General features: G+C 41.4%; 1 protein-coding gene across 1 annotated transcript in view; it reads right to left on the bottom strand.

Moving 5' to 3' along the window:
* Nucleotides 1–234: 234 nt before the first annotated feature.
* The window catches only part of ANKRD55 (ankyrin repeat domain 55), a 111,558-nt gene continuing 96,024 nt past the window's right edge, over nucleotides 235–15,768 (bottom strand). The window contains exons 11-13 of the mRNA XM_010853499.1: nucleotides 15,212–15,768; nucleotides 2,731–2,823; nucleotides 235–627 (exon numbers count right to left, since the gene is read on the bottom strand). Coding sequence (XP_010851801.1) covers nucleotides 506–627; nucleotides 2,731–2,823; nucleotides 15,212–15,768 — 772 coding nt within the window. The 3' untranslated portion in view covers nucleotides 235–505. The remainder of the gene's footprint in view (nucleotides 628–2,730; nucleotides 2,824–15,211) is intronic.

Genomic DNA, 15,768 nt, shown 5'->3' with positions numbered 1-15,768 from the left:
GACAGTGTTGGAAAATATTTTGTAGATGATTGTACACTTAAAAGCCATAAACACTGACTGATGAAAGAAATTTACTGTTTTAATTTTAATTAAGTTTTGTTAACCCAAAGTGGGATTGCAATCAATGTAAATAACACATGTGGAATGTGCTTTCTTTTTTATTCAGCAAAGCATACATTTTTTAAAAACAGAAAATCATTAAAAAAAAAAATCAGCAAACATGCCACAAAACAAACCAAACATAACTAAGGTTCCCTGCTGATAATATACTGTGACTTTTTATTTAGGCTTGTAGAGGTCACAGAAACTCACAGACTTACAATATATACACAATCAAAGATTCTAAGTGCTTATGCGGAACAGAGAACTTTGAGTTATAAAACCATGAATGGCTTATAGAATGCAATTTACTAGATCAGTCTTTGTTCTTACGAACTAGAGTAATCTTGTTCTTTGACAGTTGAAAATAGATCTTGTCTATATTTTCACAATCAGTGACCCATAGCTAGTTTTCATCATTGGTGGAACTGGCAGAGTTTTCACTCTCTTCAGCTGGTGGACTGTGTCCCCGCTGGCTTGGAATAGCAGGAAGCACTCGGTTGGTCCGTAGAGGTTCTCCAGACAGAACTGGGAGGAAAGAATAGAAGGAAAGACTTTCAGGGTTATCTTCTCTTAGGAATGGAATGGTGGTAGAAGAACTGTGTTATATCTGAAGGAATACAGGCGCTTCTAAGAAGTTTTTCTTGCAGAGAGCTTAACTTCAGGAGATAGTCATGTGTATCTGCCTATCAAGCTTACACGTAGTCAGGGATGTTGTGTGTGCATGCCAAGTTGCTTCAGTCGTGTCTGACTCTTTGTCAGCCTCCTCTGTCCATGGGATTCTCCAGGCAAGAATACTGGAGTGGGTTGCCATGCCCATCTCCAGGGGATCTTCCTGACCCAGGGACTGAATCTGCATCTCTTATGTCTCCTGTATCGGCAGGCAGGTTTTTTACCACTGGAGCAACCTAGGAAGCTCCAGTCAGGGAAGTCAAATATGTGCAATACGAGGTGGGGCTGAGTTTGGTGAAAACATGATCAGACTGTGCGTGCCTGGCAAAGTTCTCTTTTCCTTGGGTGGAGCAGCCCTTGAAAGCCAAGTCAGCACAAGGCCCTAAATAAGCCCCAAGATGTTTGTACTGTGCTTTTATGCAAACCTCAAAAGGTTCTCAGGTTTCTTTCAGGACAGGCGCTGTACCTTTCCATTTCTTTTTCATAGAGCTATAGTTGGTCAAAGATCTTTATCTTTTCCTGTCTCCTTAAATTTAATCATGAAAAGCAAAGCTGCTGGGCTCTGCCAAAGAAAATCCCCTCTCTTTGGCTTCTCTAGGCCATACTGGATTTAAGGCTAAGCGACTCTTTCCTTAGATGTCTTTGTGACTACATTTCTGCTTAAAGACAAGGTCAGACTTGAATTTCATTCAGTGATTGAATTCACACCATCCAAAACTCTCTCTTTAGACAAATTAGTAAGGGCAAGGAAAATAATCTGTCAAGAAAGAGGTCTTGGTTTCTGCTACTAAGTCTGTGTGTGACTTTGGACAATCTCCACTTCTCCCTTTCCTTATCCGAAAAAAAAGACAGAGTTGTCCTAAGACCCCATGGTTCTTGGTTCTTAACTAAAAGGTTCTAGAACTCTTGACTTGTCCCATTTGAACTGCCGTCTGGGGCAGAAAAGATATATTGGATATTTACTCTGTGCAAATGGTTGCCAAGGATTTTGCATGTGTCACCTCATTTAATCCTCTCAGCAATCTTATCAGGTGGCACCACTCTTACAGGCTGAAGGAACTGAAGTAAAGAAAGGGTAAGGGACTTGTCTTAAATAAAGCAGCTTCTAAATCATCTAATCTCTGCAATTAAGATGATGTAGAGAGTATATGTGTACATGTGCATGCGAGTGCCTGTGCACGTGTTATAAACCAGTGTGTTGGGATAGGAAGAACAGGAAGAAAGGAAATTAGAATCCAGTGAGTATTATTTGTTTCTTGAAGCAGCTGACTCAGTATCCTGTACCTCTGCAACTTACTGCCTAAATAATAATGGGTGAGTCATGTGACCTCTCTGAATCAGTTTTCTAATCTACACTGTCTCAGAGTACAGACATAAGCATACACAAACTCAGAATTTCTGAGCGTGGGGCCCTGGAATCCATTTTATAACAAGCACCCCAGATAACACTTAGACACAGGCAAACTTGATCACTTGGTGAATAGAATATATTAACAGTTTATATTGTGAGAAGTTTTGTATAAAATAATGCCAAAAGTAAACCTGATGAACATTATACTTGATTATTCCTTTCTGCCAAGGACTGCAGAGCCTGTGAGTACAGAGGTAACACACATTTCTATCTGTCCAACATAGTAAGGAAAACAATGCCAGGAAGCCAGTCTTAGAATAATTTTTGAAGCATTAAAGACATTAAATAGTACATAGCAAAATAAACTTCTGTTATTGTCTTTATAGTCCAAACATAAAAATTCCTCAAGGAAGCAAGTATTTCTTTTAAATAAGCATTACCATTTTGGATGGAGCTTTAAAGACTGTCTCTAGTCTATTTTCCTATAATTTTCAAGTTTTGGTACTTGATGTTCTCTTGGAAAAATGAAAGTAAACCGAAATAACATTTAGTCCTAATAACAGCACTACTATTTGCAAAGGAAGCTGAGGAAGATTGAAAATACTTACATTTTTGGTCTGGTAGGGGAGCTAGGTTGTTCCGAGTATAAGGAAGATCCCTGATTTTGGGTCTGTTTGGGGACAGATGCTGAAAATTTTGTCCTGGGGACAAACATAATTTGCGTCAATCATTTGAGACTCAACCAAGTGCAAATTATAAAATCCAGTGGATTAGAGAATCATACAAGTTGTTATAGATCGTGAAATTTATGATGTTAACAACAAAATAACTACACCATATTCCGTTTCTATCACATGCCAGTCACCATTTAAGTGAAAGGAAAAATGTATCCAAAATCATTTCTTGAGTAAACTAGCTTTAAAAAAATTATAAACAAGCACAATTAGGGACTTCGCCTGTGGCACAGTGGATAAGAATCCACCTGCTAAGGCAGGGGACATGGGTTTGAATCCTGGTTAGGGAAGACTCCACATGCTCCGCAGCAATCAAGGCTGGGCGCCACAACACTGAGCCTGAGTTCTAGAGCAAACTGAGGCCACACACTCTATGGCCTGGGAGTCGCAACTACTGAGCCTGTGTGCTGCAGCTACTGAAACCCACACTTAGAGCCTGTGCTCTGCAACAAGACGAGCTGCTGCAAAGAGAAGCAAGCGCACTGCAATGAAGACTAGACCCCACTCATGGCAACTAGAGAAAACTCCAACAAAGCAACAAACACCCAGTGCAGCCAAAATAAATACAAATTAAAAAACAAAAAACCAAGCTCAGTTGGTCATATACTGCACAAAACTTAAAAGTTTGAAAAATAAAATAGGGTATTAATGTATCGTGTATTCGTGAATCTGTGTTGAAGAGTGGGTGATGAGTAGGACATAATCTTCAAGATCAGTGTTTCTCAGTCCTGGCTGCACTGAGAAATTATCTGAGGAGTTAAAAAAAAAAAAAAAGATGCTACTCTGACTAAACACCAACCACATTGATTAAATGAGTATCTCAGGGGCTGGATAGGATGCTAGATTTGTTTCAGCTTCCAGGTGATTCTAATATGAATCCAGGATTGAGAATCATGAGATGGAAGATGAGAGGTAAATGAAAGCATTTTGGAGACCTGGAATATATCATTTAAATGACCAGTAGTGCTATGCTGGAGCTGTGCATACCAATTTTCAGGAATTTTGTGAGATGGTTGACATCACACTTAGTGGCTTGACATCAGCAATGGTGGGAGTACTTACATCAGAGAAATCAACAAGCACTGATTTTTCTCTGAACATTAAACATTTATTAAACACATGCGGACTGGAATGCAAAAGTTAGGAGACTGGGATGCAAAAGTAGGAAGTCAAGAGATAACTGGAGTAACAGGCAAATTTGGCCTTGAAGTACGAAATGAAGAAGGGCAAAGGCTAACAGAGATTTGCCAAGAGAACGTACTGGTCATAGCAAACACCTTCTTTCAACAACACAAGAGAAGACACTACACATGGACATCACCAGATGGTCAATACCAAAATCAGATTGATTATATTCTTTGCAGCCAAAGATGGAGAAGCTCTATACGGTCAACAAAAACAAGACCGGGAGCTAACTGTGACTCGGACCATGAACTCCTTATTGCCAAATTCAAACTTAAATTGAAGAAAGTAGGGAAAAACCACTAGACCATTTAGGTATGACCTAAATCAAATCCCTTACAATTATAGAGTGGAAGTGACAAATAGATTCAAGGGATTACATCCAGAGTGCCTGAAGAACTACGGACGGAGGTTCATGACATTGTACAGAAGGCAGTGATCAAGATCATCCCCAAGAAAAAGAAACGCAAAAAGGCAAAATGGTTGCCTGAGGCAGGTAGCTGAGAAAAGAAAAGATGCAAAAGGCAAAGGAGAAAAGGAAAGATATACCCATTTGAATGCAGAGTTCCTAAGAACAGCAAGGAGAGATAAGAAAGCCTTCCTCAGTGATCAATGCAAAGAAATAGAGGAAAACGTATAGAATGGGAAAGACTAGAGATCTCTTCAAGAAAGTTAGATACCAAGGGATCATTTCATGCAAAGATGGGCTCAATAAGGACAGAAATCGTATGGACCTAACAGAAGCAGAAGATATTAAGAAGAGGTGGCAAGAATACACAGAAGAACTATACAAAAAAGATCTTCATGACCCAAATAACCACGATACTGTGACCACTCACCTACAGCCAGACATCCTGGAATGTGAAGTAAAGTGGGCCTAGGAAGCATTACTACAAACAAAGCTAGTAGAGGTGATGGAATTCCAGGTGAACTATTTCAAATCCTAAAAGATGATGCTGTGAAAGGGCTGCATCAATATGCCAACAAATTTGGAAAACTCAGCAGTGGCCACAGGACTGGAAAAGGTCAGTGTTCATTCCAATCCCAAAGAAAAGCAATGCCAAAGAATGCTCAAACTACCACACAATTGCACTCATTGCACACACTAGCAAAGTAATGCTCAAAATTCTCCAAGCCAGGCTTCAATAGTACATGAACTGTGAACTTCCAGATGTTCATGCTGGATTTAGAAAAGACAGAGGAACCAAAGATCAAATTGCCAATATCTGTTGGATCATAGAAAAAGCAAAAGAGTTCCAGAAAAACATCTACTTCTGATCATTGACTATGCCAAAGCCTTTGACTCTGTGGATCACAACAAACTGGAGAATTCTTCAAGAGATGGGAATACCAGACCACCTGACCTGCCTCTTGAGAAGTCTGTATGCAAGTCAAGTAGCAACAGTTAGCACTGGACATGGAAGAACAGACTGGTTCCAAATTGGGAAAGGAGTAAGTCAAGGCTGTATACTGTCACCCTGCTTATTTAACTTGTATGCAGAGTACATCATGAGAAATGCCGGGCTGGATTAAGCACAAGCTGGAATCAAGATTGCCGGGAGAAATATCAATAACCTCAGATATGCAGATGACACCACCCTTATGGCAGAAAATGAAGAAAAACTAAAGAGCCTCTTGATGAAAATGAAAGAGGAGAATGAAAAAGTTGGCTTAAAACTCAATATTCAGGAAACTAAGATCATTGCATCCAGTCCTATCACTCTATGCAAATAGATGGGGAAACAATGGAAACAGTGACAGTATTTATTTTTCTAGGCTCCAAAATCGCCGCAGATGGTGACTGTAGCCATGAAATTAAAAGACGCTTGCTCCTTGGAAGAAAAGCTATGACCAATCTAGACAGCATATTAAAAAGCAGAGACATTACTTTGCCAACAAAGGTCTGTAGCTATGGTTTTTCCAGTAGACATGTATGGATATGAAAGTTGGACCATAAAGCAGGCTGAGCACCAAAAATTGATGCTTTTGAACTGTGGTGTTGGAGAAGACTCTTGAGAGTGCCTTGGACTACAAGGATATCAAACCAGTCAATCCTAAAGGAAATCAGTCCTAAATATTCTTTGAAGGGACTGAGGCTGAAGCTGAAGCTCCAATACTTTGACCACCTGATGCAAAGAGCCTACTCATTGGAAAAGACCCTGATGCTGGGTAAGGTTGAAGGCAGGAGAAGGGGATGAAGGATGAAGACAGGCGAGACAGTTGGATAGCATCACTGACTCAATAGACATGAGTTTGAGCAAGGTCTGAGGGATGGTGAAGGACAGGGAAGCCTGGCATGCTGCAGTCCATGAGGTCTCAAAGAGCTGGACACAACTGAGTGAATGAACAAGAACAACAGGATCAGACAGGGTTAGGCTTAATTCCCAACGTGAGCAAGTGATGTTCTCTCTTTAAATCTCAACTTCCTCATATGTAAAAAGTGGATAATAGCTTTCTGTTTTTTCCAGTTGTTATAAAGATTAACTAGGAGAACAAAGGTAAAGCATTTAGCTTATAAAGTAAATAATAAACATTAGCAATTATTACAGTGCTACTATGTGGCATTTTTAAATATGATCTCCTAGAGAGTGGGGCATGTATTCATTTGATCTTTTACTTAGCAGTCTAGTAGGAACCTTTTACTTAGCAGTCTAGTAGGAACAAGAGTCACTATAGTGAGGCCCATAGGGTTTAAGTCTTCTGTTTGGGTAAAGCAGTCCTTAGAACAGGGGGAAAAGATCTACCCCCTATCTGCTTCGGTGAGTCCAGTGGTAGATTTTTAGGGGTGGTCATCTGAACAGTGTCATTTGATGAATATTAAGCAAAATTTCCAGTCTCCTGGGCATACATTTTGCCTTTATATTTTTATTCCTTTGAACTTTGAAGGTTAAATAACCTCATAAGTGAAAGTGAAATCGCTCAGTCCTGTCTGACCCCATGAACTGTAGCCTACAAGGCTCCTCCATCCATGGAATTTTCCAGGCAAGAGTACTGGAGTGGGTTGCCATTTCCTTCTCCAGAGGATCTTCCCTACCCAGGGATGGAACTGGGTCTCCTGCATTGCAAGCAGATGCTTTTACCATCTGAGCCATGAGGGAAGCTCATAAGCCATTGTTTTAAAAAAAAATTCCTGCGTAGAATTACAGTAAAACCTGTATCAACTCATATTCGATTATTTATCCATGAACACTGGAGCAGAAATTTGAAAAACCAAAAATGAGATGATAATTACGGGTAACACTATTGAGCACTTACTGTGGTCAAGCACTGGACTAGTTTCTATATATGTAATCTCATTTAATCCTAACAGTCACTTTCCCTTGTGAGAGAGGTACTATCATGCCCAGTCTCCAAATGAGGACACTGTGATTTGGAGGAGTTCTGAATGGAGCTCAAGGTCATATGACAGGAGGTGACAGAATCTGGACCCAACCCAGGTCTGTCTGGACCTAAAATCCACACCATGTTGCCTCCTTAGAGGCCAAAATGGTATAGATAGGATGGGAGAAGTGGCAGAGACGGACTTCAGCAGTGATTTGGGAGGAGGTGGGAGGAGAGTTAAACTTTTTGCCACCCTGACATTTTGCTCAGTTTTGAAGAACAAGGTAGAATGTGCATAGTTTAAAGATCTATCTGTGCTGCGGGAGCTTTCAAGGGGTGTCCAGCCTGTGGAGGATGACCACTGTCTTAGAATAAAAAGGCAGAAAAAATTTTCACAGTTAAATGAGGAAATAGAAGAGAATGAAGATTAATAATAATAACAAATATATTCAGCACTCATCTATTGCAAACTCTTTGCATTCCAGAGACTAGAGTACAAAGAGAAGGCAAGGTGTTCAAAGTGGCTGATGGGAATAGAAACAGATAAAGTACTTTTGAAGGCCATGAGTAGTGCTGTGAAGCTATCACAGAGGAAAGAAGGGCCCAGAGAGATCAGTGTGTCTTGAATCCCACAGACCTTGCTTAAACATCTGCTCTGCCACTTCCTAGCTACCTTATGACCTTAGGCGGGTGGGGTAACCACTCCAATCCTCCAATTTCTTCATCTCTAAAATGGGGATTAAAAACTCCTCTCCTGCAGTGCTGTTGAAGGGGAAGTCTGTGGTTCACTGCCCCTGAGAAGGCTTAACAAGGCAGAGGAAGGATTCTTTCATGATGGATAGTAAAAACGGGCCACACGTCCTACAGCAGTGAGGAGCCTTCTGCATAGGAGGCAAGTTTGGGTTGGTTCTTAAAAGATTGTAGGACTCTATCAAGCACTCAGTGGATGAAAGGTTAAAAGCAAAACAAAACGAAACACGGGCAAAGACGTCGTAGAGTAAAAGGTATGGGTTCCTCAAGAGCTTAGAGATATTCAAGGAACTGTTCAAGGGGAGCGGGCAGGGGGAAAGATTGAAATGGGAGGTGCAGAAGTTGAGAAAGGTAAGTGAGGCCAGGCTACTTTGGGAGGACTTTGCCAGCTGAAGAATCTGGCCTTTGTCCTGTTGCTAAATTGCTTCAGTCGTGTCCGACTCTGTGTGAACCCATAGATGGCAGCCCACCAGGCTCCGCCATCCCTGGGATTCTCCAGGCAAGAACACTGGAGTGGGTTGCCATTTCCTTCTCTAATGCATGAAAGTGAAAAGTGAAAGTGAAGTCGTTCAGTCGTGTCTGACTCTTAGCGACCCCATGGACTGCAGCCTACCAGGCTCCTCCGTCCATGGGATTTTCCAGGCAAGAGTACTAGAGTGGGTTAAACCCATTGCTGATGGGTTTAAACAGTGGTGGTCATGACATCAGACCTATGCAGGGAGGAGAGGGAGTTGTTGCTGGGATAGTCTAGAAAATTCTGGAGAAGAAAGTTCTCTCTTGAGGGAGAAAGGAAGCAAGCACTTTCTTAGGTTCCTTGTGATGACTTGTAAATAACCAGGCTGGTAGCAAATACCACAGAACTCTCTGTTCCATTTTCTCTGAAAGCTGCTTGCAATGAATTAAGCTGATGTGCTCCAAATTCCCTCATTTTGGTTAAGTGCCTTATCCCCCATCCTCTCCATCTAGCCCATTGACAGGTCTCAATAAATGTTAAGCAATAATCATTACAGCTAAATGTTCAGGGTTGCTGAAGTCAGCACAGGATATTAGCTTCCAGGAATTCAAACGGTAGTAATCACTGCTAGCCCATATTATTTCTACTAAACCCAGGGCAGGAAAAGAAAAAATCCAGGGAAGAGAGACGATCCAAGTTCAAGCCAGTGGTGCAGTGGCATGATTTATAGTACCCAATTGCTTTACCACATTAGGTTTTCACATCAAGTATGGGAGCTCAGTGCAGAAATCTGCTGAGTTTCAACCCGCCTAAACTAACAATTTAAACCACTTAAGTGAACTCTCCCAACTGTAGTCTGGAAGTTTCAGTAGTCATTAAAAAAAAAAACAAAAACTCAAATTGGGTTAAAAATATTTGCAAAAATAAAATCCATAAGGCAGAAATATTTTTCTTTGGGGGAGGATGGTGTAGTTTCTAAGAAAATCACATCGTAAATAATTTGGTAAGCATGCTATCAACTGGACTTTGAGATATAAAGACAGAAATAAGGGAAGCCCTTATTTTGTGGGTTCAATCCCTGGGTCGGGAAGATCCCCTGGAGGAGGAAATAGCAACCCACTCCAGTATTCTTGCTCGGAAAATCCCATGGACAGAGGAGCCTGGCGGGCTACAGTCCATGGGGTTGCAGAGTCAGACATGACTTAGCGACTGAACCACTTCCACACCATTGTATATGTGAGCAGCCCGACTCTTCGTGACCCAGTGGACGGCTCCCCTGTCCATGGTATTGTCCCTGGCAAGGATACTGAAGTGGGTGGCCATCTCCTCCTCCAGGGGATCTTCCCAACCTAGGGACTGAACCCACATCTACCTGCATTGCAGGTGGACTGTTACCTCTGAGCCACCAAGAGGCTGTGTGGTAACTTCTTAGGAGATCTGGGTTAAAGTTATGAATATGTCACTCATTAGTTGTTAAGACTGAACAAGTTGTTTTAACTTTTCTAGGCTATGTACATTATAACTGGAAAGGCCTTCATGAAACAAAACGGCCCCAGACTGTGTATCCAGAGAGTAGGAAAATTGTAGCTCAGAGAGATGACATGTCTTGCCTTATCCATCAGGGCTCATTCAGGAAAATGGAGACCTCTTTAGGCCTCTGAAAGAGAGGCAATTTCATATGGAAATTTCGTTATACTGGTGGTGGAAAAGCTGAGAAGCCAGATGACAAGGTTAAAGGATATCCAGAAATTAACCACAGAAGGAGGATGCAACCACTTCTAGTCTGGAGTATAAGAGAAAAAGCTGGTATTACCAAGGTCCAGAAGCTAGTGGGAGCCAGAACCACAAGTGAGGGGCTGTGTGGAGGAAGTAGGAGGAGTGAAACCCCTACTGGAAATTCCATAGGAAGCAGAGGGACATTGAGGAGAACTACACTGGTTTTCTCTTTCTCCTGCTCGTACTCTTGCCAATGCCTCCTGGCACTTTAGCAAAAGTACCTGGAGGCAGCTTCCAGGGAGCCTGGGAGGGATAGTTTCCAGAGATACAGAATAGAGTTAGAAGTAAGAGATTAGATCTGAGAGCAAAAAGGCAGTTAAATGTCATCACCTATAGCTTGTGTCTAAGGCACTGGGCTTAGTGTAGGGCCTGGCACATAGTTTTAAAAAAAGCCCACAAATTTGTGTGTATTTGTATAGTACTATGTTAAAGTCACTATTTTAAGTATTATAAATGTATCAATTTATTTAACCTTACTATCAATTCACAACCCTAAAAGTTGGGTATTTCGTCCCATTTTTGACACGAGGAAACAAAGGTTTAGAGAGATTCATTAACAGCAAGTAAAAGAGAGCCAGGGCTTATTGACAAAACAACAACAAAAATGTGACTTTAAAAGACCTCTCGGGGAATTCCCTGGTGGTCCAGTGGTTAGGACTCAGGTCTTTAATTGCTATTGACCCGGGTTCAGTTCTTCTCTGGGGAACTAAGATCCTATAAGCCATGTGGTAGCCAAAAAAAGAAAAAAAAAGAATTTTTCTCTTAACCACTGGATATGCTGCCTCTTGATAAATTATAATAATAGACACTCAATAATCATTTAAAGAATGAGTGAAGACTAGGGTCCTTTCCATTTAAAACCCTTATGATTTTCATATGTAAACATGAGAAGAAAATCAATTTAAAGTGAGTTGTATAATCAACTTAGAAAAATCCATGTTCCTGAAAGTTCATTTATAGACTGAAGATTCTTGGGATATTTATCTTATCATGACTCAGTTACCTAGAACGGCTCCTAGTTATAATCAGCACTCAAAAACATTGGTTGAAAAAAATAAAAGCTTTGATCCAGGCACAGCTAATCATTTAACATTCCCTTGGAGAATTCTGCTAGTTCTTTTCTGCTTTCCTGCCCCTAGGGACTTTTCAAGTTACTTCACTGGAAAAGTGAAATCAATCCTAAAACCAACTTTATTGAATTTTCTTTTATTTTACAAAATACGGAAAGTTTTAGATGGCACATGTGACAGAATCTATGAATTCTCTATTCAATATCTACTCCCTTATTTCTCTTAGAAATGAAAATCCAGTTTTGGAGGTAGAGTCATGTGATCAACTAAAACACAACAATTCCCAGTCTCCCTTGCAGATAGGCAGTCATGTGACCAAAGTTCTGGCCAATGAGATGGGAGCAGACTCTAGGACTTATGGTCAATAACTTATTACACTTGATCTTAGCCAAAAGGCCTAGAAGCGATGGGAGATAACTTATTAATGGGAGATAATTCAGTTTGGGGACATCCATTTTCCTCTCCCCTCTCTCCTTTCTCCTTCTCTTTCTCCAAAGGATGAAAGCCATAGGTTAAGTTGTAGAGAATACCAATGGAAGGATCATGTGCGGGGAGCCGGTGAGGCATTCTGCTCATGACAAAGGTCATGAGGAAGGAGGCTCGGCATACGCAAAGGCGGGATCGAGCCTCAGGAGTCCCCCTGGATATTCTCGAGCATTTTCCCCCAAAAAACCAGAGTCTGCCTACTTTATTGCTTTGTGCTCTCACCTCTGACTTTACTGGGGGCTGTCCCCTACCACCATCTCTCTCTCTCTGTCAAAGAGTTAATTTACAGCTCCAATTAATAAAGTTCCTGGGCAATTAGGAGTGTTTAAATCCACACCCCTCAGATGGCTCTCTAACTCGCCTGACAAGTTTACCCGGACTCCTGCAGCTATGCATACGGTTGTTTACAGTCTCCTAGCCTCCAGAGGCACGGGAAGCTTAAGATATTCAAATAGCTTAGAGCCTCTCAGAGAGTTAAAAACTGTCAGAATAAACTAGTAAAGGATTTCATTGATGAGTCAATGCTTGTTGCCAAGTTTTCACATCCCCTGAATTGTATCCTTGAATGTGTATTAATTAATAGTTGGTATATAGAAAAAATAAGTAGTGGCCTTGGTGTTAGTAACTTTAGACCCTTAAGGTAATAAATTCTTTCCTTTGTTGTAAACCCATTACACATCCGCCCTATAAGAATGCAATTTTATCTTTGGAAGATGGTGCCAAACCTTAAAATAATTACTCTTAGAGAAAATAAGTCTTTGTTGATAAGTCCTTGTCAAGAGTCATAAAATGTTAGTAGGCCTTCTGGCCAGAAGATGATGTAAATCACTTAAACCATTTGTATACGATAAATTTGCAGGAAAGAAACCTTGGTTTTTGATAAGAATCAAAGACTGCTGACTTTGCATCCCCTATTATCCTCTATGTGTAACTTAGGGTATAAAAGCCCCTGTTAAAAATAAAGCTACGGGCCTTGTTCACCAGCGCTTGGTCTTCCCTTTAACTTCCAGCTGAGTCTCCATCTGGAGCGCGGAACCCACCACGCTTACTAATTATGCCTGGGCTTCTAAGACCCACTCGAGAAGGTGTCTAAGGTGAGGCACCTTCCGCTATTCGAGAGGGCGCCTGCGGCCTACGTAAGTGGTGCAAACTTCTTGTCTTGAAGTTTTATTGGTCTCCCGCGTAAACCAAGCTACTCAGCTTCTTTTCTCCACTGAATTTTCCTACTGAGCTATCCTCATTCTATTGTTCTCTATATCTCTAATTAGCATATAAATAGTCGCCTAGGCCGTCTCTCCTTCAAATACCCTGGATCAGCTGGGGCTGGTCCCCAGCAATCATGGTTCACCAAGCACTGGGAACCATAACGTTCAACTTCTTTCATATGAGAGGAATAAACTTCTATGTTGCTTAAACCACTGTTACTTTGGGTTTCTGTTACAACAGATGAACCAATTCTAACTGATAAAGAAAAAACAGCCCCAGGCTGTCCTGGGAACAGAAAAAGAACAAGACTCAAAATTTAAAAAAAAAAAAAAAAATTTTTTTTTCCCTAAAAAGGAGATATTAGCCAGGACAGGACTAACTCCAGAAAGCAGGCTGAGTCAAGGCCCTGGAGGCCATCGAAGTGTTAAAAGACAGCAAACCAATATCTTTGCTTCCTTACCCCTCCACAGAACACAGGGAAACTACCCACACTCCAGTGCTCTGAGGAGGAAGTAAGACCTTGCGGGAAGTTCTTCTCAGGAAATAGCTGTCAGGTATTTATTCAAATAAATACATTTAAATACAAATGAATATGTATGAGAGAAGTCTTACGCTGCCTCACAGGTTTCAGACACCAGGCACGTGTAAATGAGTGAGGAGAGCCAGGCTCATGCTGCATATTAAATGGGAAGGAATAGTTCTTACCTCTAAAGATATATTGATCTCATCTAGTTCTTAAAATATACATACACCCTCTTGGTCTTTCACTTTTCTACTTTTGAAAGAAGCATGGGTTCAAGAAACATATCATTTTCCCTCTTAACCCCACTATAAGAAAAGCAACAGAAACTTATTGTTAAAGAACAACAGACACTCCATGGACAGAGACTAGAGAGTGGTGTGGACTGGGCTAAACTGGGGACAGTGATGTCCAAGTGGTGTCCAGAGGGATACTGGTTACTCAGATCTAGCCAATTATTGCCAAAAGGTATTTGTGTTTAGTGTTGCTGGATTTTTCAATTTCTCAAGAGAAGCTAGAAATTTAAACTTTTATGTAAAAACTTCATGATTTTTAAATGTTAGTGATTAATTCACTTCATAACAAAATAAGCTGTTATAGTAATGACCTGATTTTGGCAGCTGTTCTGAAGCCTGCACTTTAGAACGATAGATCTTAGTCTCCACTGTACCTCAGAATCCCCTGTGGGTGATTTTAAAAAATACAAATAAAAGTTTTAGTGTGATATGTTTGTTTAAACAGGTGAAAAGTAGACACATATATATTGCTTGTATGTGTACAAAAATATAGATTCTTTAGTGTGATGTGCTTATTTATTTAAAATGTATATATATATATGTATATATACAAATACTTAAATATGTATAAAATACTTCCGGAAGGACAAGCAAAAAATTAATAACATAGTTTGCTTCGGATGAGGGGCTACATAGCTGCGGGCAGACACAGGTAATCTGCCAGGTAATCAATCCTTTGACGTGTTTGGAGTCTTGATCCATAAATGTGTGAAATGTTCCCTTTCTACTCATACACGTGGAAGGCATTACTCTTTTCCCTTCTGCCTCACCAAAATTTTGGTTCAGTGGGCCCAGAGTGGGCATTGAACACCTGATTTAAAAGCAAACAGTCACACAAACAAATCAACCCCTTGTAGGTGATATCGGCAAGGATCCCTGCTTAAGAATCCTTGCTGGTGGAAATAATAACATTCCTGCTCCAACCTGCCAGTCACCACACATATTTGGTGGGATGGGATAAGATGAGAAGGCACATGCTTCTACTTGATGACTGTCCTCAGGTTGGAAAAGCAGACTGTTTACATAGCCTGCTGCTGCTGCTGCTAAGTCGCTTCAGTTGTGTCCGACTCTGTGCGACCCCATGGACTGCAGCCTACCAGGCTTCTCCGTCCATGGGATTCTCCAGGCAAGAACACTGGAGTGGGTTGCCACTTCCTTCTCCTTACATAGCCTAGATACCCTGAATCCAGTGGACTAAAGGGAAGTCCTCCAAGCTATCTACTCTCCCTCCTCACTCAGGCCTGTATGACATGTTTCTTGTACAGAATCTGTCAGGAATGAGGAAGGACATTACCTGATGAAGGATTATGTAGATGAGGAAGATGTGGGGGCCCTGATACTTCCTGGTGGCCAGATCTGCTGGTGAGCAACCTGTCTAGCAGCTTGTCAGATGAAGACATAGTCCAGGCTTTATAGAACACCGGGTGAGAATCACCTTTCCAAGGGTTATCTAGCAATGCCTGGCAGCCAGTTCTGTTATTCAACAAATCTTGCTCACTTCGGCTTTTCTGAGATTGCTGAGCCGCATGATGAGTACCAGAGCTCAGGCCAGCATGGGAAGTGGCCCCCTGGGAGGCTGTCAGGAAGTTATGGCCCAGGGTGATGGGTGGGAGGCTCTGTGTTCTGATTGGTGGAAGCCCTTTACAGGCCAGAGGCTTCTTTTCTGGCAAGTGATATTTTGAGTTTTCTGAGGTCCTCTTCTTAAAGTCAACCATAGCCACCTGCTCATCAGGCTGCTCTTGGCAGTTGGTATCCACGTTGCTGTCAAAGGTGGTGATGATGTCATCGACTTCCGAGGTGTGCTCTCCCCTGTGCCAGTCCCTGCTGGGGTCCTTCTGATAGGCCCTCTGC

The sequence above is a fragment of the Bison bison genome, unplaced genomic scaffold (genome assembly GCF_000754665.1).
Source record: "Bison bison bison isolate TAMUID 2011002044 unplaced genomic scaffold, Bison_UMD1.0 scf7180017864328, whole genome shotgun sequence".
Classification (NCBI taxonomy): domain Eukaryota; kingdom Metazoa; phylum Chordata; class Mammalia; order Artiodactyla; family Bovidae; genus Bison; species Bison bison.
The sequence above is the reverse complement of the archived record's forward strand: the minus strand, read 5'-3'. Positions and strand labels throughout refer to the sequence as shown.